This window comes from Symphodus melops (assembly GCF_947650265.1).
Source record: "Symphodus melops genome assembly, chromosome: 4".
NCBI lineage: Eukaryota > Metazoa > Chordata > Actinopteri > Labriformes > Labridae > Symphodus > Symphodus melops.
Genome location: NC_136694.1, coordinates 15,682,433 through 15,710,144, shown reverse-complemented (window position 1 = coordinate 15,710,144; position 27,712 = coordinate 15,682,433). Strand labels below are relative to the sequence as shown.

Genomic DNA, 27,712 nt, shown 5'->3' with positions numbered 1-27,712 from the left:
GCTCAAAATTACAATGAATAGTATGCTAGAGTTAGCTTACTTCCTGTCCCACATGGCAATGTAGCTACAGTTCACTCAGGATTAAACCTTCGATCTATGTTTGGCCAAATCTATATTAAAAGATCTGTTTCTAAAACAGATTCTGCAGCAGACTGTTGAGTTAAAGGCGACCAGAAAATGTTTAAAAGCTGTTTCATACTCTAATTAAATGTCATTAGCTGAGATTAGTTTTACATTTTATGTGATGAGTGTTTTGGGATCAAAGGTAATTAAGCAATTTCATTTCAGAGTCTATCTTAGTCTGAGCAAGAGTTATCCATAAATCTTCATCATCACCTGCCTTATGTAATGAGCAGCTTTCGTGACATACACCTTACATGACTGCACTGTAGTGCCCGCAGCAGAAACAGGCCTGAATTTGCCTTGCATACATTTATAGGTTTCACGCACTTCTCCCTTCCTTCTCCTAAATCTGCTCAATTGTTCTAGACTGTGTGATTTTGTCTCTGTGTGCTCACTGGCACTCACACATATTTCTTCATCGCTTGTGCGTTGGAGATACATTTCACATGTCCTAAAAATAGCTGCCATTACTGATATCAGCACACCAGCCGTAACCACTCAGCTTTACACGGCCAGCGAAGCCTTCAGAGCACTCTCACAAGTCTTTGAAAGGACATTTGAGGATAAAAAACCTGTGTTTGTATCTGGAGTGGGTGGCTTTAAGAAGACAGGCTGCAAATGTAGGTCTCTATTAAACAAGGGGTTTTAATAACTTGATCTAATTTGATATTCACTTTGCCACCTCCAGGGCTTCCTCTGTAAACACACACACACACTCTGGTTTCGTGACTCAAGGTTGTCCTTCACATACCTATGCTAATGTGTGTATGTGTGTGTGTGTCTGTGTGTGTCTGTGTGACTATTGGACAACGCTGAAATGTAATTATGAACTATGCCTCACTGCATAATGTTCTGAGCTATATAAATGTTGTTATTTCAACATTATGAGCAGTACTATTGGCATAAAGATCCACTCAAAATAAAAATAAAAAAATGAAAAATATTTTGTGCATGCAAAATATTTTTTTGCCTGAATTTACAAAAAAAAATTAAAAATCTGTTAGCTGTTACTGGTTTTTCCATGTAAAATTTAGAATAATTGCCAGATACAGACATCTGAATAATGAACAATGAAGATTAAAGCCCCTTTTCCAAATCTGTGACCCTTCAAGGGTATCTCACAGCCACCATGCTTCTCATTTGTAGTGGGTCTCAAGGAGCACTTGCTGTGAGTGGTGGCTCCCTCTGTCTGTAAGAGCCAGAACTGCTCTTCATTGGCTCTCTCACTGATGTCGAGCATGCACAAATACATTTAGGAGTTGTTCATTTTTCCTCCTCTGTGACCTTGACTGTTCAAAGCCTAGGAGTCACTCGTTGGCAGAGAGCTGGATTGGTAGAACCTTGCCAGAGAGAGAAGCGAGCCAACTCTCTCTCTCTCTCTTTCTCTTTCTCTCCATCACTCCTCTCACTCTTGCTCATTTTCCTGCCACCCACTTCCCTCCACAACTACAAAGGCTGTTGCTATAGCAATGTAACATGCTAGATATATGCTCAATCTCACTTTTACCCTCTGAGCCATATTAGCATATGAGCCGTATCTTTTCTGTCTTTATTTCTATATCTTACTCTCTTCATATATTGCTCATTACCAAGACTTATGCTGTCTGTGGGTGAATCCTGTTTGGGTGCATACACATAGTCTTTGCCATATGCATGTGTGTTAGAGGAAAGATGAAAAAAAAAAGTCCACTGAAGGATTACTGTAAATCTCAGGTGTGCTGTTCACAGCAGATTCCCCCGATACTTTGACCACAGGTTCTTCTATTTGATCCCTCATCAGTTTTTTGAGAGTTGACCAACAGGGCATCAGAGGTTCTTTCTGACTCGAAAGTCTCTCTCTGGAGCACTCACAGTTTTCCTGTCCTCAGCAGTTATTCGGCCTATTGATCTGAGAGAGTGGGTTAACCTCTCTGACCTAAGCACTCTAACACAAAGCAGTTTCAATATGTATTAGGTGCCATGTTATCTCTGCTGGCTTCAAACTAGAAGCCTGATTTTTATGCAGATTTGTGCATAAGGATTTGTTTCAAGATCTAAAGACACTGAAAGGTCACCAATGTCTGAGCTGTTAAAAAAGCTAACTTTTGAGATTTTGCATGAACAACTCATTGCTAAAGTCAGGCTGCACCTCCTCCCACCATTTCTCTTCTGCCACCTCACATTTTCTCCCCTCGTGTCCATTTCCTGCACATTCTAACAGGGAGCAGTGAAGGTGTTGTTTACTTTGTTTAATTTTTCCTCCAGCAGATGAGTCAGCTATTAGCATATTCACTTCATTATGGCAGTGATGAGTACAGGCCACCTGAGTGTCCCAATGTCTCAGCATTATTAGAAGAATCTCCCAGGATCTCTCAGGCACATGAACCCAAATTAGCATATGCCATTTCTCATCTTTGCCTGCTGTCACTCAGCAGCCAATGCTCCATTTAAATGTATGCTCAAACTTCGACCAGCCTGACATTTTTTAAAGTTTCTCTCCCTATCCATTATTCTCTCTCTCACTTCCATCTCTCTCCTGCCTCTTTCAATCTGTCCCTACTTCCCTCTCTTGACTGTAAGCAAATCTGTGATCTGTAATTTTGCAGCTGACTAGGAAGCAGAGAGTGGTGGAAATTGTTGGTTACTGGAAGAGAGGGGGATATGGTAATAAGATACGGTCCTGTAGGCAGTTCCTGCTTGTTGGGACTGATGCAACACCCAGAACGATGTCATGGATAACCAGGTGACCATAGTTTGATCTTGCAGATGTATACCTCTCATGATAACTTTTAATATCAACTGTACTTTTGTCAGAGACACTTATGTAAAGAACCCATTGTACAGAGCATTATTTCAAAACATGTTGGAAAGAGGCTTGACAATCTATTTAGGACACTCATTTAATTTCCCTTCACCATCACTACTCCATTACTACTCCATAAGGAAAAAGTTCTCTCAAGAAAATCTTCATCCAGGAAATGTTGTTGTTAGCATTTATTCTTTTGCATCAACTTGTACACGGTCTCACAGAGCAGCGCTAGTATGGCTGCAGACTGTAGTTATTCTGTTTGTTATTAATGACACTTATGGCTCTTCAATCCTCCGTAGTTTGTTTGCGCTGGCTACAAGGTCACCCTACTCTCTCAGACAGGGTCAGGGTTAGAGTTTGCAGTACAGCCTGTTGAGCTCTGACCCCACTTAGCCCGTATGGAGCAGCCAGACATCTTTGTCAGCGAGATCCTGCTACAGTTTCAAGTTTACAGTTCATTTCTGAATTTGAATAGGTTGGTCCTCTGCTTTTTACTCTGCTTAACTTCTACATCCATTCAGGGTAATTTCTGTGAAATATTCAATGTGGTATTCAATATTATCTTCATTCCCTTAATGACAAAAATTGTGCTGTTGCTCTGGACCCATGGGATCATTACCTCAATGACTTTCAGGTCTCTGCTGCCTAACTGACCTCATGCAAGAACTACGACTTCCTAAGTAATTACCTATTGATTGTATAAATCCTACCTCCAAGGCTTTATTTGACTGATTAGTGGCATGTTGCAACATTTCAACTTCAAAAAAACACAAAGAAAAGGGTAGAACTGATGGAGAGATATAGACATTTAGAGCAAGACTTGAGAGGCAAGAGAGATTATTTCCTTTTTATCCCTGTAGTAGACGGGTGTATGGAGGCTGTCTGTAAGGACGTATGTGTGTGCATTACCAAGCTCAGAGGCTCTCTGTCTCTACTCAGCATATTTTATCCGGCAGGTTACAGGTAATATATTGTTTTTGATCAAATGGGCTCATAGACTCTGTTTACATCTGTTCACAACTGCATATATTTCTGTTTAAATCTATAGTCCAATCACAGTCCACTTATACCTTCTTTTTTGTATTTAACTTTGTATTTTTTTATTATAATTTTGTACTAATATTTTGACACTTTATCTTTGGTTAAATTTTAGTATAACTGCACTGGCATTCATTTACTGCTCTGTGTGCCTTTGAATTGCCCTCCGGGAACAAATGACGTTTTTTTTAACTTGAATTTGAATTGAATTATTAAAGAAAACACAGAAGAGGCAGCATGGCTAAATTGTTTGTGGTTAATAACCACAGACGAAGAGTCAAGTCACTGATATGGATGAGGAAGAGGAGGACCACTATGAAGAAAGGGGCCAATGATGTTTGATGCCATCCAGATGTCACAGGCAGGGTCAGGAAGAAGAGAGCCAAGAGACAGAGTGTGGAGGGGAGGAAGAAGTGACAGGTCAGTGAACGTTGCATCTTCCATCAATCAAAAAGTCCCTTTGCGGTTCAATCAAACCAGAAATATCTTGACTGGATTTGACTGCAGGAGCACAGGTGAATGGTTAGTCATGCAAACACCTGTGCTCACTCATGCATACAAGACAAAAATATAATCCAGTCAAATAAAAACGTCTTTTATTCAACGATTCGTTCTCTCTTTCTTCTGGGAGCCATTCGTAGTGTTTTATTACTTAACCAGAGTATTTAGTGTCTACCCATTCGTTAAACTTTCTATATATTGTCATGTTACTCTTTAAAAAGTACTGTTAAAAAAGAAAAGCTGTACATGTAAATTGGGAATCACTCGCTTTATGTAATATAGAGTGAAAAAACAATTTTCAAATTCATGACTTTTGGGAGACTACAGAGAACACAATTGTTCTGTAGTCATACTGTGCGTCGAGATAAAACAAATTTCACAGCCCATTAGGCATATTTGAAAAGCATGAGCCAGGAGACTCACAGTGAGCATCAGGAAAATTATAGTTTACAGCCACCACTGAATATAGGCTAAAGGTGATTCGCCCCGTCATGGCAGGTCGCACAGTCATCGTGACACACTCGATATTCAACCTGGAGTGCAGGTCCAGGGTTACTTCCTTGGTACGCTAATGAGGGGGTAAATCAAGCTGTCAGTCTACCCCCTCCTTATGCAGGACACTGTTAGCTTATACAAACACACTTCAAATGTGGCATTTAGTGATCTGCCTCTCTGTGCCCCGCTTTTCCTTCTTTGTGAGGGAAAAAGGTACATTTGAATCTGTTCATTCATAATGCAAAACTGTAAATAGCTGGACTCTGATCAAACAGCTGCTGTAGATCATCTTCTCTCTCTCTCTCTCTCTCTCTCTGTCTTTCTCTCTTTATTAGCAGTCTTTCTCAGTCTATCTCTTTCATAATCCTCTTTGGCCACCATGTGCTCAAGGATCAGTGTTTGCCTTCCTAAAACTCAGCTCAAGGTCATTTTGACGAACCACAAAGGCTTCACAAAAGTTTTTCTTTTCTTTTACAATAAGTCAGTGTTGTATCTTGTATCTTTACACACACACACACACACACACACACACACGTACATCTTCTAAAGTGGGGTACAGGGTTTGTCAGTCCTTAATGTGCTGGCGAATTGGGTTCTCAGTTTCTTTACATGTAAAGTATCCACCAGCTACCATAGCCAAACTTCACACTTGGGTTGCACAGTTTTACATACTGTGCTTGACTTTTCTCACTGTTAAGGCGTTTCCAAATAAAGACATTTCTGGGTCGAGAGTTAATGTTATGTTGACATCCTAAAGGTACCATTGAAATAAATGAGACCAAAATGTATAAATCTTTGGTTGAGGCCAGGTTTACCAGAGGTTGTACCGGCATCTTTGACGCTGTAGCAGAAAGATGAAGACACAAAATCCGGTCGCTGCCAGGCATGCTGTTGACAGAAAACATGGCTGAAGCAATAACCCACACCACAGAGACAATAGTAAGTGCATTATCATTTCAATAAATGTTTTAATTCAGCATTGATCTAGTAATATGACAGCAGAGTGTTCAAGTTCACTAGCTTGTGAAGAATATAAAGCCACTGAGAGAAATAGATCTGATGCTTTATTGATGCCTGAAGGGGAAATCTCTCTTCAGGGAAAAAACAGGGAGGTTACAGTGAAATATTAACTACAGAGACACATATCTAAGCATTTTCTCTGGGTCCAGTTTTCATATACACATGCTTTCCCACTTTTTTATACACTAAAGAGGATAATTAACATCTTGGTTTGGTTGGCTTTTTGAATTTCCAGTGCAGCTACAAAGAGGCTTGACCAAAAACTTTACTGGGATCTGACACATCACAAGGAAAGGGCACATTTTAACATCACCGGAGAGTTTCTTTTATAGCCTCAGCATTTTGTACTGACATTTGAAAACCATACAAAAAGGCCTTTTTAGAGAATTAGAGATACACGATTCTCTTAAGACTTTTTTTGCATTATCTCCTGGTGCTGAAAGGCATTCTGGGAAATAATGGAAATCAGTAAAACACATTAGGTGATGGAATGCAGAGATACTTCAATATTTTGAGTGTTTACATGTATGTTTTCTTGCACACGTGTCTGTTCCTAAGCTTTTGGTTTCATAATGTTTTGGTTTGCTTTCTAGGATTGTGAGTGCACATTTTCTGTATTTTTCTTTGGCTGAGTGACACAGGCATATGGTATGTGGGTGTTTGGCAGATGCTCCTAATCACTGGCTAGCTTTGCATTTGTATGTGACTGTTTTAGCAAGAGATTCAGATCAGTAGCAAGGGCAATTCACTGTGTTTTTCGTGTTGGTCGAACAAAGAAAAAGAGACAGTTGAAAGCTCACAGGGGGGCCTCAGTCTCTGTCTCCTGCAAAATATGTGGTGCAACAAGGGGGAAAAGGTGAGCTGCAGAAAAAGATGTGGTAATGGAGGGCAGAGAGTGTGAAGTGGTTTATTGGGGCAAAAAAAAGATTAAAAAAAATAAAACCCTGCTTAAATATTTAGACCATGTGTTATTTCATACAATCTGTAAAGGATCACACACAGTCATTATGTTCCATTTTATTTCCCTCCAAGAATAGGCACCTGTGGTCCCTTTACACAGATTTCTTTGTTCCACACATGAAGCAGCAGATCGAAGCACAGCAGTAGGTCGGTCTGACCTGAACCAAATCTGAGCATAATTAAGACATCCAGCATTAAATAATCACAGTATTAAGTTTTGAAATTAATAGTTCAGTAGATGTTTCAGTGTTTGAGAGTGCAGGAAGGACTATGATGGGTTTTATAAATTCAGAATCTGGTTTTCAGGCTTTTATCCCCTTGGGAAAAACAAATGTGTAAAGGTTTTAGGAGTGTTTTAGACCATCTTCCACTTTCATGTTACTTGCACAATAAACAGTTGACATAATCTACCTCCTAAAAAAAACCTAGACGTTCACACCTTTATCAAAATACACCTCTGAACAGTATATCTCGCAGATATACTGTGCTGTACTCTTGCACAGCAATTTAAACCCATTGCTTGAACAATCTGTGAGTCAGGGTAAGAGCTTCAGTGACAGGGACCTTACATGTATGAGTTCCCAAGTTCACAAATTTAACAGTCAATGACTTTGAACCCGGCACTCAGCTCAAGTGACAGAGTACTCAGACAGCAGGTGAGCAGGTGGTAGACATGATCCATGTTATGAGGAGATGGTTATCCTGCAGGTAAAATATGGCTTCAAGCATCACAAATCTCCCCTTAAACCAGCAGCAATGAAGTCAACTCATGGAAATTTAGAGTCTGACACTCACTGTATACAGCACTCACTGTGCAGCAGAGCATAGACAGAAGCCTGCTTTACAGGAGAGATAAAATGTATCAAGCAAAGACTGAGTCAAGACATTTTACTTTAAGTTACATCAAGTGAAGGGTTTAACATTTTTTTAAGGGTTAGTAGGAGTAATTGGGAAATCTGAATGACTATAGGAGTGTTCACCCTTGAGGAATCTGAGGTCGTCCTTGTAAAGACTACTCATCCCACCCCCCACCCAGTCCTCCTCCCGCATCCCTGTCTCCTCCCCCTTCCTACAAAAATCCCTCTCCCACTCCCTCCCTCCTTCCTCCTCCTGCAGATCACCGTATTGGTCGCTGGGATGGAGCGACTGCGCTCCAGCAAGCGTTGAGCGCATAATCATGCGTTTGGTCTCTCCGGGTGTGGGATACTGTGTAAGTCCTCTGCATACAAGTGGACAGGTGTAGCTCGCCGTGTTGAGTAGGGAGATTAAAGAAAGAGAGAAAACGCCTAAAGACTGATTTTACCTTTTGTCTTTTTTTGTTTGTTTAAACCTCTGCTACTACTGCTCTGTATCTGCAGCTGCAGAGGGCTTCCCCCCTCCCGCTGTAATATTTATGACAAAACGGAGGCAAATTATTCTGGTCACGTTTCTGGCTGACAGCCGGCTGTCCTGGAGAGCGCTGGAGTGAATCCGGGTCCAGTGTTGGAGGTATAGCGCAGCGCACCGACACCTGCAGTAGGATGTAAAGGGAAATCCCACTCAGCAAAGTGGTAAGTTTATCACTCGAATGCAGCTTTGTGCATACTTGAATTTTTAAGAATGTATCCAACAGTATTTAAGAACATGTCTTTGCAAATACAGCATTTGTGTTTAAATTTCATTTAAAATGACTTGGAAGCGATCTTGGCTCTTTAAGGGATGCAGTCTTTGTGCAAAATGACCCATGAGTTGGGCTAGACAGTCCTAACCTGTTTTGTGGTGGACTGGAGGCGACAATAACAAACCACCTGCATGTCAGACCAGGACTTATGAGGGGCCAGAAAACAGCTCCTGGACTTGTGATTCCGATCTCTTGTGTGCGCTTTTTGATAGGCTGGATGCGTCTCCGTGACAAAAAACAAACAAACAAAAAACAAAAAAAACAACAGCAGCATATCCTTTCGCAGTGTTTGATCATCTTGTGTTCAGACACCACTTGTACCATAGAGTAAATTATAATCTCAAAATACGCATGAGAAGAAACAGATCTACATCGACTTGTTTTTTGATCAGAATCGATCGCTGTTATAGTAATCTCGTACCAGACTCCTTTTTTCCCCCCAGGGACCCTCACTGATGTGTTTCAGTCACATGGATGCGCTACGCTTGACACGCAAGTGGCCGTCTGGTTGTTTTTAAAAGCAATGCTCCAACTACCCCATTGTTTTGATATTTAATGTTAAAATTAGATAAGCCTACAATTATTCCAAACAGCACGTGATCCGTCAGTCTTGGTCCAGCATAACCCCACGAGAGCATGATTTCAAAGGATTGTTTATCAGGGCTGTTCTGCAGTTATTTGCCTTCATTAGAAAAACTGGGAAGACAGCCAGGAATGTGTATTTTTTAGAGGTTGACAGTACAATTAGCATATTCCCTGCCTGTCTTTTACATTTATGTAAATTTTAAATCTGTGAAATGTTCGGTTTTAAGAGTGCAGCAAAGTGTTAAGCTCTCTTTTATCTCCAAATATGAGTAATGATTAGGACATCTTTATACAAACTTATTTGTGATCCATTCCTGTCTTGCCAGGTGTGACAAACAGTTTTGATCCCTGCTCTCCTCTTGTTGATGCAGCTTACATGTTTGTTGGAAGTGATATAGTGCTTTCTTTGTAGATTTTTTTTTCCATCATATTGATGCATTGTGACAGAAACGCTGATTCTTTGGATCTCTGCTCTAGGCAGGAGATTTTGGAGTCAGAACGCTGAAAGGTTTGCTGAAACAACATTACCTAGTTCTCCCTCAAAATGTCCACTGTGGTCGCAAAACTTCTTTGAATTTCACATCCTCCCTAAATTTTAGAATCAACTTCTACAGGTGCAGCTTTGTTTTTTTGTTAGCATTATTAAGTAATTTCAACACAATCTGAAAAAGGAAAATGCATCTTGAAGTTGGAAAATGTACCTGAGTTGGTTAGAAGAAAGAGAAACATGGGATATTGAGAATACATGTAAAAAGGAGAAACATGTAGGTTACACTAACATCAGCAGAACTATAGACAACTTTATTTTATTTTATGGTTTTATCAAACAAGAAGTCCTTTTAGCTCATAGTCATTATACTTATTCATACGACTAACTTATTTTGGTTGATATTATGAGCTTTAATGTGGAATTTTTTCCTTTGAATTAACCTTTTTTTATGAGAGAAATATGCACAAGATTGAGTTGAAGCCAACCTTTCCTGTTATGTTCCGTTTCTCTGTGTGTGTTTGAGCATGTGTGTTTTCATTCCATGTGTACTCTCTGCTTTAAATCCCAAAGGGGCGATGGTTTTAACATGATTTCCCATTTCCAATCACTGTCATGGTGGCAGTCTGTGTGTTTGCTTTGCATGTGGGTCATTGTGTGTTGTGTGCGTCTGTGCATGTATTTATAGAGAAGCTTTGATGCTGCTGGAGGGGAATATTCCTCCACACTTGTCACTCTATGGTTTGATATGGTGAGGTAGATCATTTTGAATTCAGGAGTTCTGTACTTCTGATTTCGTGTGTTGATTGAAAGGATTTTATCTGGTCAGAGTCTTGTTGAGGTTATCATAGCACAATAACAGAAAGGGAAGAGCACACAAGATAGGCAAGAGCAGCTGATCTGCTGATTTTTGTTATTTTCAATGACTACGAATGTTATTTTAAGGTTTGTGTAACATTGTGTTCTTTTATTTCACACTCAGATTCTGAATCAAAATATCACAAAAAATAGACAGAATCAGATTTATGCTGAAAGGCCTCTAATAATATGCTTTTTTAATTATATGTTTAATTAATTGATAAAACTTTATCTCCATGTTCCCTAATTACCCCTTGCTATAAGAATGGTTTGACTTTATCCTTTTTAATTGTCCAAGCCATAACCACACATTTCACAGGAACATGAATTTCAAGATTTAAAATTGAAAAAATAGTTTAAGTCATAAATCACAAGAAGTAGGCTTGCACAATATGACAAAATATGCAAAGTGTGATAATATTGTTCAAAATTGCTGCAACAGTTGTGTGATTAATAAACATTATAGTGCTTATTTTCTGTTAATAAACCGTTTACGATGTCTTATCTGCTGTTCTTTTTTACCTTCCTAAATTAAAATTAATCCATCATTTTATTTCCACTACTACATAAGCACCAAATAACAAGCTTCACTTAACAGCATCAAAATATTGCGAGCATGACCTTAACACCCAAGCTGCTATCATTATGTTAAAGGGATACTTCACCCATTTCAATCAGGAGAGACTTAATTAAGAATGAACAATTATTTATTACAATGAAATGTGCAACAATTGTAGAATGAAATGTGCAAAGTCTTTTGGGGGCTGGACTCCATCATGACGATTTCATGAGCTCTGAGGGGTAGTGAGGCCGACGCGGGATAGGATGCCCCCCTGTGGAGTCTAGACACTGGTGGTGGTGAAAAGGATGGAGGCTGAGAAGAGGAGTGGGTTTCAGCCTGGGCCTGGACTCTGCCGAGCTGGAAGGAGGTGACTGGGGTGGAGGAGGGTTGCGGCGTATGCCTGCAGCTACAGGATGACTGGAAGAGAGAGAGTTTTTAAACTATTGACAGCAAGCCATTGATTGGTAGAGAAAGGTCGTGGCAGAGTCTGGTTGGTTAATTCCAAGATGATACACGCCCATGATCACCTGCTTGCCAGAGAGAGATACAGGTAGTATTAGGGGGGTGTGGTTTAAGAATGAATGAAGAGGTGAATGAATGAAAGAATAACACCAGTCTTCCTGTCTGAACTTACGCTGAGCTCCATTTACATGAAGCTTTGTATCATTAGAAACATGGTAGTAGTGTTGAATGGTTGTGAATCCAGCCCTCATTTTGCCCTGAGACGAGAAAAATATATATAATATGTATTTCTTTGCTTGAAAGTTTTCTTCATGTGATGCAAAAAGCGTCATATTGCATCACATGAAGAAAACTTCCAGGCAAAGAAAAACATATTTGTCTCGTCTCAGGGCAAAATGAGGGCTGGACTCACAACCATTCAACACTACTACCATGTTTCTAATGATACACAGCTTCATGTAAATGGGTGAAGTATCCCTTTAACATAAAAGCAATCTGAATGAGAAAACATTGTTTGTTTAAAAAAATTTTTTTTCGTATTTATTGCAAAATGTTTCCTTATTGCAACCACTCATAATACAATGACTTCATTGCAATTAACTGAGCAGTCCTAAAAGAAGGAGCCTTTAGAATGAAAAAAAATCTACATAAATCTTAGTAGAAGCTTTTCCTGTAGATTCATTTCTGTAATGAAGTCTGAGACAGCACATTGTTCTGGTAAACACTCATGTTCACATTGTGTACAGCAGAACAGCACACTGCACTTTACTCCCTAAGCTAATAGTTAATAAAGATGTTCCTTTAGGTGCACGGACAGAGGGCTGAAACAGACAAAGCAAAAGCAGGAGGATGGTGAAAAAATGTAAGACACAGATATTTATAGTCTTCCACACTGAGTCAGTAAAGTCTTTGTTTACAGGTCTTGTCTCCCCTGTCTCCCTCCTCTTGATAGCCTATTTCGTCCTGGTCACTCCACTCTTGTCCTCCAATGATTTATTGCTGCATGTTTTGTCTCTGTTTCCTCCTGCTAACAGAAATACAGCTGCTGTCTTGCATATTTATTTTGTATTTAGATTTAATTTGATGTAATCACTTGTATTTTGCATGCTGGACACACCAGCTTTTTTAGTTGGCGGCTGTCTGCTATTAGCTGTAGGTGTAAATTGTTCTCGCTTACTCACTGGTTTTCTAATGAAGACTCTTAATGTGAGTATGGTAAATCTATGTCTGAATATTTGGCTTTATTTATGTGTGCGTGTTGGTCTAACACCCCTCTGGTTAGACCTCTGCCTGTCATTAGTTCTGAGAGTAAGGATGCCTGCGGTGGTGCCCTCCTCTCTCTTGGCCAATGATGTCCTGTCTGTGGAAGATAAATTGCATTAATTGTTTTCTAATTGCCTTCTGCAGTGAAATAGCTTAATCATTTTAACCTGCTGCAGACAACTTCAGTCTTAATTTTTCTTGTACTCAATCAGGACCATTTACTCCTCCACTGTTATCAAATTGCTCTCAAGTCCATTTTTTTTACCTCCTCAGCTACAAATAGTCCAATAAACCCTGAATTCTGAGCAGGAACCTTTTTAAAAGAGATGTACAACATAGTCAAGGTCATAAAGATCTTTTTTCTCTTCACATTTAACAAAACTTAAGCTGAAGGTGAACACTACACTTGATTTACTGTTTTGAGTGAAAGGGGCACCCTACAACCAGTTTTCATTGCTACTATCTTATAGATAATCTTACAAAAATAAAACAAATTGTGACATAAACACGTTTTTGTAACAAATAAAAGGCATTAAAACCTGTGTAATGTCAAAATATAAATATGAAGAACAATAAAAACTTTCCAATGAAAAGCAGAATTTTGAATTCTGAAGCGAGATACAACCAGTCACAATAAAAGAAGGTAAGACATAATGTTGGGATGTATTTGATTGGATCATTAGCTCCAACAAATCTTTTGAATTGGTCAAGAATTTGGCCACTGTATGCAGAATCAGGCATTTGAAACGTTGGAAGGGAAATTACAGTTATTGATGTAAAAATATTCAGATAATGCTTTTAAATACACATGGACAAAGTAAAAGTATTTTTCATTTCATGGGGATTGAAACGACAACATTTCATGTCAAAAGATAGATTCATACTTCAAAAGAGCTGGTGTTCACATTAGTTGAAAATGATTTACAGAATAATAACATTTTCCAAATCACTTCGACTTGAAAAAGAACAATATAGACACAGGCTAGTACAAATTTATTCATCTTAAAACAAAATAGTTTGTTTAAGGAAACTTAACCCACGCTATCAAGCCTGCTCATCAGCCACCTCTAAACATTGATTCTACAAATGCTGCTTATTCATATAAAAACGTTTAATAAACAAACACTGTTCTAGCAGAAGCTGTAACGTTCCAGATTGAAGGCTAGACATGCAGCATTCTTCCTCTACCTCTGTCTACTGTTGAATGTATTGTTCTGTTCCACATGACAATACATATAGTCTGTGCTCGGCTGTTCTCAGTGTTGTTCCTAAACAACAAGACTTCTGATCGCAAATATTGACTACTTAAATATTTGCAGTTTTGAACTGGGGTCGCCCTGATCATCTTCCAAGCACATCAGGTAAAATCACTTACAGCACAGTTAAATCTGGCAAGACAATCTTTGGAAGCATCAGATAATTGGGTCATTGCTGACTTTGTGAGAGAGCTGTCTCCCATGCCCTCCATACTGTATATTAACCCTAAAAGAAAGATTTAAGTAAGCCCATACATTAGTTAAAATTAAAAAATGTGCAATTAAACAATAGACCTATACAAAGGAATATTGCTTAACCTGTGTGGGGATCAAAATATGTGCAATTTACATGTGCAAACAACACTGATAAAAAAAAAAAAAGGAACATCTGTTAATAAAGGTAGTGTGAAATGATATAAAAAGACTTTAAACAACAGTCGGTGCATACATTAAAGGTGCAAATAATAATAAGATTATCAGGTAAACATCTAAATGTCCAACTCAACTGACATTGTAAAAGAATGAATTAAAAAGAATGAATAAAAAGAATGAAAAAAATTAGTCCAAGAGTCACTGTTGTTCAAAATCTATGCCACTGTGGCCAATATATCTAACTTTTAGTACCTAGTTAAACTCAAGCAGTTGTAGTCTTGACCTTCCTTGTCTGAAAAATTCCAACTCTCAAGTCCAATTTTATTACATCATGAGGGCTTTTTTTCAGCTTTGGAACGCATTTTCAAGAGTTACAGAAGACATTAACAAAGTGTATTTTACAGGCTGTTTAAAACTCCTTGTGTCATATAAACTTAACCATGAGAGTGAAATTGTAACTTAAACTGTAAAAATGCACATCAGAAAAGATAAGAACCTCTAGCACTTTGAGATATGTTGTGTTTTCTGTGTCTTTGCATTCACATCAATGCAGCTCTGTTCATGTGGGTACAGGTCACAGCTTTTACTCTATGGTCTGGTGGTTTGTCAAAAGAGGGACACTGAAGCAGCCACAGATCTTGCACTGCAACATGACGATTTATTTACAACACTCACAACACAAATCAGCATATCTAGATGCAGGAAAGAGGTTATTTTAATGTCTGTAATTGGACAATCCTTTAAATCCTGATGACAAGTACTGTTTAAATCAAGGGGGGAAGCTAATAATCACATCCAATCACTTGACTTGAAAAGAAAATTGTGAGTTATTAATGGTATGATAGGAATAAAATACATACTTCTATGCCTCTCAATTCTATCCTGGTTTTATTGTCTTATAATTATCACCACTCAAGGCTATTCTGTTCAATTGAGCTGAACAGTCTTCATGATCGCTGATTTACATTACTAACATCACATGTTCTGACTAATACTTCATTTTACAAGCTCTCCCAACTTAATTATGATTTCTTCTCGTTTGAAAGAACAATGATTTCCTGAGATCTTTGATATGATAGATGGACTATTCATTGTCAATGTATGAAGAACACAACAAAACTTTGTTTCGAGCAGTCCTGTACAGCAGCGTTTGCAAAACAGGCACACATACAGTATACAGTATACTGTACAAATATATTTATACTTATGAACATTTTCAATGAGTGAGTGAGTAAAAAAAAACAGTCCTCACTGATGGCTTGTGCATGTAACACCAAAATGACATGCTTTGAACATCAGCTTGCTATTAGATATAAATAGTGAATGAATGAATGGTGGAGCCAAATGAAATTGACTGATGATAGTAATGCCTCACACCAAATCTGTCTAAATCCAAGGTCTTCTTTCTTTCCATAACTGTGTCTATAGATTATAGGCTTAACATAGTTTGTACATATCTTTCTTATTAATGATTTGCTAGCAGCCTGTCATGTAGAGTGTGACTCTTCATGAGTCTGCATTTGAACTACAATATCTATTATGCAACAACAGGAATCTGTGAGAGGCTACTTGCGCTATTTCATCATGAAACGCTACCTTAAAAATCACAGAACAGTCCCTCGAGACAATCTGGGAGGATTACACAAAGATGTTGCACCATGTAGTCAAGTCATGAGTTTGAGATAAGATGGATTGTGTAGAGGGAAGTTGAGGCTGTGCATCTGAGACCGTTCAAAAGAGAGATGGATAGAGGGAGTAAGCAGGGAACAAACATTCCCTCCAGTGAGCACGCGGCTCCACATCCATCTGCAGCCACTAAGCCTCCCTCCCATCCATCATTCCTTCACTGCACTCACGCTTTCATCTTACCTCCCGTTAACCAGCAGCACCATTTTCCCAAGCAAAAGACTCAAGCAAAAGTACGAATGGGATATAGCACTTTCTTAAGCACACAAGTTGTCATTTACTTCAGTCAGCAATCCATCTTGTGATGTTTCTGCAGAGAGCATACGGACAGGGAGAGTGTGCAGGGACGTGGGCTGGAGCTGGGTGGTGTTGGGTGGTTGTGTGGATCGCTGAATGGCAGATAGGAACACATTGCACACCACATGGTGTTCTTGTGCATCTTCATCAGGTTTGGCATGAATTATAATAAACCCTATCAAAGTGTTACACTACTAAGTGTTGCTTGACATCACAGTGTTGGTTTAAACATGTTTACTTTACCTTGTATTGGACATACAGTATTTAGTTTATTGGATGCTCTCATATTATAACTGAATTTCCCTTTAAGGTTACTATATCAGAAAGATGTCATCGGGAGTGATGTTATTACTTTCTCTCGTTGTGTTGCTGGCCCAGACAGGCTTCTGGGAGCCTGCCAGAGATGCTGCTCTCCAGCAGGTGGTGGCTCACTTTTAGCGCTGCTGGAGAAATAAAGTGATAAAATTAAGTCTTTGATCGATTGTCTCACTGCGGACATTAGGAATAGCTAAGACAGCCATGAGTCAGCTTGTTGGATGCAACATCATCCTGTTTTTCTTTCCTCATTTTCCCCCCTTTTATTCCCCTCACTCACGTTCTTTCTGTCTCTCCTCTGTATCCTTCCCCTCACCCCAAATGTCAACTTTTGGTGTCAGTCCCATAGAATCAAAAGAGCAAAGGCCTCTTTCTAGTCCCAACATGTGACACTGACATTTTACACTTTAACAAGGAGGAAAGCCATCAAAGCAGAGGCAGATAAGAAAATCTCTATGGATAGTAACCTAAAATAAACCACCATACAATGCTGCTACACTTTCATCTTGTGCATCTGTAGTCAGATACAATGCCCTCTTACAGAGGTCTCTTTTGTTATCTGAAAAGCCAGGCCCCGTTTCCTGCTATAGCAATTATTTTTCCAATCTATTTTTTGTGTGAAAAATACACACACATCTACTTTGGTTATTGTTATCGGCAAGTAAACAGTACTGACGGTTCCTGTCCCTGAGGTGGACCCAGGCGCAGTGGCTCACTGAGTAGTTGGATGATTTCCAACTGCTGAATTCAAACCAAAGCAGCAGGTATAATGAAGAAACAAGTTGTCTTTATCAGAATTCCATTGTGTAGCTTACTCTGTAGGTTGATGTGCTCAAGTTAACAATACTTACATGAGATTCCTAAAAAAAAAACTGCTAATGGTAAAATAAGCAATACCAAGACAATTACAGTCTTAAAACTAACTGGCAGTGTCTTCTGTAGAAAGTTGCACCAACCAGCCTATAAGCACAAAAAGGTTTTAAAGAGTGCTCAGGCAATACTTACATTTAAATAATTAGCCAACTGAAATCTCCTGTGTATTTGCCCTGGTTTGAGGCTCAAGCAAAAGGGTGCCCTCAGGCCCAGTGCAGGATAAGCACTCTCAGCACAGCAGGATGGGCAGCAGTGATGACACAAAGGGCCAGATTTAATAAACCCTTTCTGCTTCAGTTCAGACATGCTGGGAAACTTGTGCGTGCTGTTTATCAGACAGGTGCACTGGCCTGGAAGTGCAGTTGTCATCTTAGGTGCATCATATGTGAAATAGTTGAAGTGTGCCTTAATCCATGAGGCAGGAATACAGGAATGACATTTGGGTGTATGTAAGCGTTTGTCAGAGTCTGGGAAGATTCAGTTGTGGGATTGTGTTAATCAAGAAGGTATTGTGGAAATTATACTGGAGAAACCACAGCTCCTTTGAACTAAAAGGAATACCTATTAAGCAGCTATGCACCATGTTGATTGCACTCCTGATAAAACTCTTGCTATTCTTTGCAGCAGTCATCATGGAAAGACAGGGCGACATAAGACACATCTTTGCCACCATTCTTTTAAATACTGTTATTTAAATATTTTCATTTAATATAAGCTTGAGCCTTTGTCCTGTTGTCAAACCTCTCCCTTTGATTTATACTACCTTTAGACACAGTTTGGGCTAAGAACATACTTACCGTTTTTTTATGATGGGAAGCAGTAATTTAGCCTCTGGCAGGAACTGTTCAGTCAGGAGAAAAAAAACAAAACACAGATAGCTTAGAGTGTGTGTTGTAGAGCATGCAAGAGTGAAAGAGCCAAGAAAAAATTAGAAAAGGAGAGAAACTGAACTTTGAAGAAAACAGGATGTAGCAGAGGATTATTCTCTTATATTGTGAAAAGGTGCTTGACAACTTGTTCTACAAGACACCATATAATAACCCTGACAGCCGGGCCCGGGAAGTTATACCATCTTAGACACTGTTTGTTTATTATTGTTGTTTTGGGGCAGAACACAAAGTTTCATTTCAAAGCCAAAATACAGATTAAATGAAATCATTAAGTCATGATCATAAATTAAATCTGTATTTTACAGTTACTTATTTGATTCTATGTTGAACAAACAAGGCCCATTGTTGAACTTTCTTGCATTATTGTAATTTTTACTGATGTTTTTTTCCCGAACAAATTTGACTGAACTCAAAATTACGATTAAAAAAAAAAAAAAAATGCATCACGTGTTTATAATCAAGAATAACTACAAACATAACTAAATTGATAGAAAAATGTAAAGTTATTATAAGATGTTTATGCCTGCATGTCTGGGTTATTTCTTAATGTAACATGTTTTCCAATAGTAATTTAGTTTGCTGGGCCCTCTTCCAAGTTATTTGACTTTTAAATTGATCCCTAGCTTGTGTGTTATGAGCCTCACCTTGTTCCCAGCTATTTTCTGTTGCAACATATAACTTGTGCATCAGCTTTCACACTCACATACTCACAGACTTTTTCGGCAGCCCTGTTCTGATCATTAACCAGCGCCACAAATTATGTTACCTGAATCTGCAAATCCATTAACCCAGTATTTACAATTCTCCCACCAGTTTTAGTGATAATTAAAATAGGCACACACCCTGCCTACACATTTTAATGTGCTTATTATATCTGTTAATGGCTGGGATTGTGACGTTTGGTCTGCGTCGAATCCAAATGCTAACAGAGACTTTTCTACTGTTTTGTCTGTGACCCTTCATATCTCTTACTAGTTCACCACATGATTAGTATCCATTATCGTCATAACACTGATTGTGGGTTATTGTCTCTTTTAGTCATAGAATAGGATAAATTTCTTTTGTTGAGAGCTTTTCAGCTTGCTTATTTCACCAGCGCACACGTCCACTTATAATCATTGGCAGTACTGTTAAGAGGAACAGATGATGCATGTTGTTGGATAAGACCGATCAAATCAGTTATAAAACAACACCATGGATAATTTAACTCAAGTAAAAAGAACAAATAAACATGTCTCCCTTATAATTTCTCAATCATCTTACATGATCAGCATTAACATAGTATGTATTAGCACATGATTTAGTTCTGTAATGTTTTAAATACCCCTAACAAGAGATGGAAGATGCAATTTGTTTAATGCAGTATTGACGTGCCTGTTGCTTTTGTGATGTGATTGCTTAGTGGAAGTGGTCACTGTTAAATTATCAGTGTTTCTTTGACTGTCAGAAACCCTACGTTGTAAACCATGTTGGATTTGGAAGAGGTCACAGCTTATTGAAAATTCTTGTGCTTGCTATGAATATTTTCAAACACAGAGTGAGTCGAGATTTTCTTTTTACAATCAGAGGAATGTCAATTAAACTCTGTTGTAATTTTGTAGCACAGAAGGCAAATTTCCATGATGAGCTCCGTTTTTTTTAGGGAATTCCACATAGGCCTAACATTATAAAAACATATATTTCTTCATTAATGTCAGGTACTTCATATTCCTGTGATCTGTGACAAAGTCAACATTAAAATACATTTTGTAAATGTGGTTGGTGATTAAAGAAGGGGATATATCTAATTTGCCTGCAGCTATTTTATGCAGTGCCTAAATGAGTCAACAGGTACCTGTGAAAGGATGAGATGGGTAGTGTGCTTCTGTGCTCCCTTGTCTCAGGTTTGTTAAATTGGAAGCTCGATGATGCTTTAAATCAATGTTCCAGCAACAAGGCAAACCCTGTGGAACCCATTAGTGGATTAAAATAGACCACTGGTCCACGCTGAGTCTTGTTCTGCCTGGAGGTCCTTTCCACATGACAAATGGGAGAAAAAACTGTGAAATAACACAAAGCGAAAAGGGCGAATGAGAGGGTGTGAACAAGAGCCGTGACAGTAGACAGGTTGACAGAATAGGCAGGGGTCAATATTGAGACACACCTGCAGCTTCTGGTTCAAAGACTACAGTGACAATATTTTTCTTACTGTATTTCAACCAGATGTCCTATGAAATCAGCAAATACTTTGTATAATTCCCTTCTAAGCAAAAGAGAACACCCAACCAGCCGCAAGTGACATGCTCTACATGCAAAGTCATTTGTCCCAGCCAGTAAGCTGAAAGAGAACAGAGCCAGAATGGATGTAGGACAGCAGATGAAAAGAAGTGGGTGTTGGGAGAAGATGCCAGGGGAGCCGGTCTTCTTCTGATAGCTTTGTTTATGTGCCACTGTCGGAGGATCATTGATCCATTCGTCTTTATTACGACTCCCTGTGAGAACTATTAACTGCTGCCATCCTCAGTTGGGGGCCTGCTATGTTGACATGCAGTGCACGGTCCTCCTGCAGCCCACAAATGTCTCTGCCACCTCTCCTCTTTCAGGTAGATGCGAACAGTTCTTTGAATCCTCTGTTCCTTTGAAAAAGGGAACAGAGGATTGAAAAGGAAGACTTTTAAAGTTAACTTGTTAAAAAAAAAAGAAGGAAAAAAAACGTTTTAGGTATTAATCATGTTCACAGAGGGCGAGTTTAGGATGCTGATACTAGTGTCAGTATATACATTCATTGATTTTGGTCAATTATCATTTCAGAGTTACTGATATTGTCCAGTGATAAAGTCTATCAATCTAGAAGGAAAAATGGTCAAGTCAAGTGAATTTTATTTATATAGCACATTTATAACAGCCAAGGTGGACCAAAGTTCTGTACATTAAGTTCAGTAAAATACAATACATGCTATGATATTTATTAATTATGTGAAAAATATGTAGCATGTCACAAGTCCATATAATTAATTCTGCACTCTTTATGTTAACCGATGTAATATCATAATGGATCAAAAATCCACGCCGAGTTAAATCATTGTAAGAGAAAATACTGTAGTGCATGAACTGTAAGCACAGTCAGGGAATAAATCCCCAGTGGTTGACTGCTCGGGTTCCTGCTGAGTCCCTGTTAAATGCACTCATACCTGCAAATTCAGCCCAAGAGACAACCTGCTCCGTTTCTCTCTGAGCATTGTTTATGATAAGTATGTTGTTATCTAACTGCTTCAACTCAGTGAGGCATCATGGGTCATCAGCACTAGCTTGAACTGCAACCTAATGTCTCCAATTTTCCCTTTTAAATCATTGTCGACTCAGCATTCCTTTTTCTTGTAAAATAAGACATGTTTAACTGTACTTGTTGTACATAATTTTGTTGTTGTTAAAAGAGCTGACTGATAACTTAATCGTTCTCTGTTTTCTGATTATTCTTTATATGCCTTTTTTTATATTTCAGAATCACCACAGATCTGGCCACATGACTGTCACTTTCGAGCCAGAGGAAAGAGAAATGCAGAGCATGGTCTGGTGTGGCCCCCACTGTTGCTATGTGTGAAGGAGTGCTGTGGCATCAATGGAGACCGAAGGCTATCGTGAACTCCTGGAGACCAGTGATGGTCAGGGGGTAGGCCTGCTGGATGGAGGGGGTGAGCTGGGGACAGAGGAGGGCTGGAGCACACCCTACCCTCTGGGCTTCCAAGTATCTTTGACCACTGTGCTGATACTGGAGCTTGTATTGGGTTTCAGCAGCAACCTGACCGTGCTTGTGCTTTACTGTGCCCAGTCCAATCTGGTGGATTCAGTCAGCAACCTTGTTACAGTCAACCTTCATGTCCTGGATATACTAGTATGTGTGCTATGTCTGCCACTGACTGTGGCTGTGATCTTGCTACCAGCCAATGGAAGTGGAGTCAGCAGCCTGGCAACACTGTGCTGCTTTCATGAGGCCTGTGTCACATTCACTAGCGTGGCTACAGCGGTCAATGTACTGGTGATCAGTCTGGACAGATACGACATCTCAGTCCGTCCAGCCAGTCGCCTGCTGACCCCAAGGCGTGCAGCACTGCTCCTTGCAGCAGTGTGGGCTGTTTCTCTTGCTGTTTTCTTCCTGCCTTTCCTTGAGGGGGACTTCTTCTCTTTGAGGGCTGAGGGCAGTGAGGACTCTGAAAGGCACAAAAATGACTCTGAACTCACGACTGGACAGATGCCATTTTTTCCCTCCCTCTCTCCCTCATCTTTACCATCAACTGATCCTCCCTCCCCCTCACACCACCTGCCTCCAGTATGGCAGAACAGGACACTACTGTGTGTAGGTGGGCAAGGGTATTACACAGGTCTGGCTATGTATTACCACTTGTTACTCCAAGTGCCATGCTTTTTCATCGCTGTAGTCGTCATGTTGTTCACCTACTCCAGGATCCTTCAGGCCCTCAACATTCGCATTGGCTCTCACATGATGAGAGGTAAACGTACCAAGGACTCCACCTGCAGGATACGCTGCAGGAGGAAGAGAAAGAAAGAATTCAGCCTACCAACAGAGGTAGTATCCTCAAATCAGAATCAGAACCTCAGTCATCCTCCTCTCATCCCCTCACCCACCCCTACACCAACATCACCCCCAGCAATCTCCTCCATGCCCCAGGGCATGTCCGACAGTGGTGCAACAGTAACTACTGTCAGTACTGCTGCCACCACACCCATCGCCACCACACCAGCCACTCCTGCTTCTCCGACCCCAACTTCAGCCTCAACCCAGCCCCCAGCCACCACCCCACTGCCAGCCTCCTCCATGGGTGTACAGGCCTCAGTTTCTGCAATCATCGCCTTGAGGAGGGCAGTGCGTAGGCACAGGGACCGTCGAGAACGTCAACGCCGTGTCCTCAAAATGTCCCTACTCATCATATCCACCTTCTTGGGCTGCTGGGCTCCTCTGTCTGCAGTCAATGTTCTGATCCTTTGTCTGGGTCCCAGTGACGGCCTTGTGCGGCTACGCCTCTGCTTCTTGGCAATGGCTTATGGAACCACTATTTTTCATCCTCTGCTCTACGCCTTCACCAGGCAAAAACTGCGCCGTGCCCTCAAAACACGAGTAAAGAAAAGGGTAGTGTCCCTACTTCAGGTGGACCCAGCTCCAAGTGGCGGTACAGTTATTCATAACTCTTGGGTGGAGGGGGGAGCTCAGAAGAAGACTCGCAAGCCACGGGTAGAACCTAGTGATGGTACTGATCGTTGCCTCACAGAGGCAGTGAGGGAATGAGGCTGGTCTTGGTAGGCGTGTGGTTGTGAGTCTGAATATGAAGAATTGAATGCATCCTACCAATTTGTTAGAGAAGCATTGTGTATATTAATGAGAGAAAAATGAGTCCCAGGTAGTTTACAAAGGTCAGGACAAATCCCATGACCTGTGGTTCCATTTATATGTGGAGACAGGTGAGTCCTGAGCTCTAATTAGAGCCCTCTTTCAGCTCTCCTTTCACATGCCCTCATTAGTCTATGTCTGACTGACAAGGTGGCCACTGTGTCTCCATAGCAACTCTGGCCAACACCTTGGCCATAGTCACTGAAAATACTAGCATACACTCCATGTGCAGGATTAGGGTTAGACAACAGCCAACTAATAAATTATTGCTCCTTTGTGAAATTTCAACTTGCATGTGCATGTATGCAGTATATGCACAGACAAACAGGCAGACACACACTTACACATATACACACTTACTGCACACTGATCTATATTAAGTAATTATCTGTGAAAGCACACCAATATCTACCTGCACAGATATTCTCAATGAGAATATTATTGGAAGTCTAGGTTTCTCTTTCTTTTCCTTATTTTTGTTCATGCCTTTATTGAGTTATTTATATGATCTTATGGTGCTGAGTGTCCTGCTGTATGTTTACAACAATGTATCAGAGTAACAATGTTTATGCATACTGTATGGTATGGCAAATTAGCAGGTGAATGCAAGCGTTCAGATTCAAAGTTTACAGGGTGAACTACCAGGAAACTGCAAAAAATAAATATCAGATTTCATTTAAGCACCATAGAATGTGTGGAAGTTAAATTTTAAGGCATGATTTTATTTTTTTAATCAACTTTGATTTATCAGTTATTATGAATAAGACAAGGATGTGTGGTTTTGTTTGGAAGTTTGCATGTGTGCATGCATGTATGCAAGTAAGGATACACAAGTGTGTGCGTGTGTGTCCATGATTATGTGCAATAAATCATGAGCAAAGCAATGACCCCTAGGATGTGAACTAAAACAGAATGTGAACACATAATTGTAGATTTTCTACAAATGGCTTGAATAACATGGAAGAAGGGAAAAGAAAAGAGACTAATTATTCTTGTTAACAGCAAAAGCAAATTACCAGAAGCAATTGTAACAATGCAGTTCACTGTAATACTATTGGTATTGTATCACTTCAGTTTTTAAAAGTGGAAATCAAAGGGCAACATTTTGTAAAAACGTCATCAAAATTGTGTCACTAAAGATAAACAAGCATCTTTAACCAGAGAAGTCCCCAAATCTGCTTTGGGACATTACTTTTGGTTGGCTGTTTGAGCTCTTGAGGCAGTGCTGCTGCTTTTGTTAGCACTTTGGACGACTGCAAAAGCAGACAGGTGTCCATATTACAATATATCTGTGTCTCTCTATCTCCTCAGGGCTTTGTGTCTCATATCCAAACTTGCTGGAAATGAAACAATAAACCAGCCCGCAATCTACTCTTGTACAATGGGTGTTACAGTAGGTAAAGATTTATGTCATTAAGTAGATACAGTACATTGAAAACTTTGTATGGAAGAGCTTGGGCATTGGACTATCTCCTCCATTCAAACCTCTTTTACACTACTTGTGACCCAGACAGATTACAATAATTCTTGTTCGTATATGTACATTTTTCAGGGATGTAAATATTTAAGTGTCTGGGTTTTAGTTAAAAGAAATCATCACAATCATCTGCCGGACAGAAAATTAGCCATTGTGATAAACTCTATGCGAGTTGGAAAGTTGCTGTAAAGACAAATAATTGTATTTGTGTTAATACTGTATGTGTGTACACTGTACTGTACAATAATGACCATGTGTATAGAGAAAAATTAGTATTGTATAAGATTTATATTAAGTGTTATTGTATAGAGAAGAATCTGTAATAAAAAGGTGATCTATCTAAGAACTGATCTCTCTCTGTTCACTGTGTCAGTTTATAGATTATAGATTTATTTTCAGTGTATTAATTGTTATCAAATATTGATTTTTACTTATCAAGATGTCTGCATAGATTTTATCTGCTAGGGAATATCCCTATGTGCATCCTTTGTTTTAGGACGTAATAGCATTAACAATAAAATGAAAAGATGTAGGTGTAAAAGATGTATAATCTGTATGATCAATTTCATATTATACAATTAATACTTTGTTGTCATAAACATATTATTCACAATATATTTTAGATAAAATAAGAATTGAAAAATGAAATCTAATCATAAGATTAACAAATTCCATTATTTACTATCAGTAAAAGAACGACTTTGTCAATTTGTCACATGTAAGACTCCTTTAATAAATAAAGTGCTTTATCACTGTGCTTTCACCACAAATGCAGCAGTGTTTGTAGTCTTGTTATGTGTCATGCAGGACACTGCTTAGATATATTTTGTTCCCTCTCCTTTGACCTCTACTTCTGTCTATTGTCCAACTGTCCATACTTTTCTACATCTCTTGTTGCCACTTTCTATTTCTCTAATTCCTAAATTGAGAAACTCAGTCCCATATTCTTGCAATATTTGGTAATGACTGTGCTGAATCCCCACTGTACATACCCTGTGATGTGACCATGCTAATCAACAGTACTATGAAGATGCAAATTGTTAGTCAGGTAAGCATCTGTTAAGATACTCTTTTGATGTTAACTTTCCATGTTTCATTTTACCAGAACAAATCTGTCAACACACATGGTGTGTGTTTGTTGCTTTACTGAGTTCTGCAGTAATTTAACACATGTTTTCCCAACTCCTGTTTGATAACCTCATCAATATCCTCCCCTTTCACACCAATCACACTCAATTTCTCTTTTTGTTCCACCGGTCTGCCTCTCTCACATCTCTCATCCAAACTCAGGCCTTCCAGAACAAAGCAAGGAAGAGCTGCAGTGTCTGTGAACGAAAGAATGTCACCTTGGGGGATGATGTTGGAACAAAAACAAGAGAGAGAGAGAGAGAGAGAGAGAGAGAGAGAAATGAATAGAGAAGATTATGAAAAAATAAGGAAAGACAGGAGGCATAGATGCTATGGCATTGGTATGACTAATAATAGGACAGCGCTGCGTCCAGTGGTGTAGTAGTGCCTGGGTAAATGTGGCCCATTAGAGGATTTTTAATATTTACTAAGTGCATGTGAGTCAATTAGAGTCACAGAGAGAGAGGAGAGGGTCATCCTACCACCATACTAGGAAAAAAAAAATTCAAGCACACACATATTGTCATTCAACTATTGGTGTGAATTAGAGAGAATTTAGAAGTGGGTATACCCTTTGCCATGGACACTGGAAAAAATAGTGCGTTTACTCTGTGTGTACCCTGCAGTCCACCACCCTGTGAAAAAGAAAAAGAAGCATCAAGTGCTTTAATGACTCGATGTACTTTTCTGTTTTGCTACTATGTTGGCCCAGTAGAGTCTTCAATATTTCTCAGACTACAATGTAAAGCCCTCCTGTTTGCCCTTATTAAAAAAAGTTAGAATCTATAAATTTGTTGAATAATATTCCACACAGCAGAGTATAGTTTTAAGGTTCTTTAGTTTCATTTCAGCTTGCATCACATTATCTTGTGCCCTTATTCTTCCTCGTTTTCAAACTCATATTTTTTGAAAGAAGAACCCAGAGGGCCCCCTTGTGGGCCAAACAGAACATTACCAAACTACAACATAACACAAAACTTAAACATTACAGAGGTCAGAATTACAGTTATTGCAGCTGCAGCCGAGGCACAGGACCTGCCTGTTGGCCACGGTGAGGACTAGGAGCTGGGGCAACTTGTGGTGTTTGTGCTTTTACTGTTTGCATATGGATACAGACGTTCAGACCCATCGCCAGACCTCAGTCCTAAGGGGGGCATATGAAATGCATGGGGGGGGGCACAATTATTATCAGCCGGTACGCATATTTTAACAATCCTGTACTGTATTCGTGCA

The 27,712-nt window shown here is 39.5% G+C and overlaps 1 protein-coding gene across 1 annotated transcript; it reads left to right on the top strand.

The window, feature by feature from the left end:
- The first annotated feature begins 8,062 nt into the window (after nt 1-8,062).
- LOC306822644 (G-protein coupled receptor 22-like) lies at nt 8,063-26,114 on the top strand. Its single transcript, XM_079341781.1, has 2 exons — nt 8,063-8,475; nt 21,973-26,114. The coding sequence occupies exon 2, from the start codon at nt 22,090-22,092 to the stop codon at nt 23,770-23,772; it is 1,683 nt and encodes a 560-aa protein (XP_079197907.1). The 5' UTR covers nt 8,063-8,475; nt 21,973-22,089; the 3' UTR covers nt 23,773-26,114.
- Nucleotides 26,115-27,712: the final 1,598 nt, after the last annotated feature.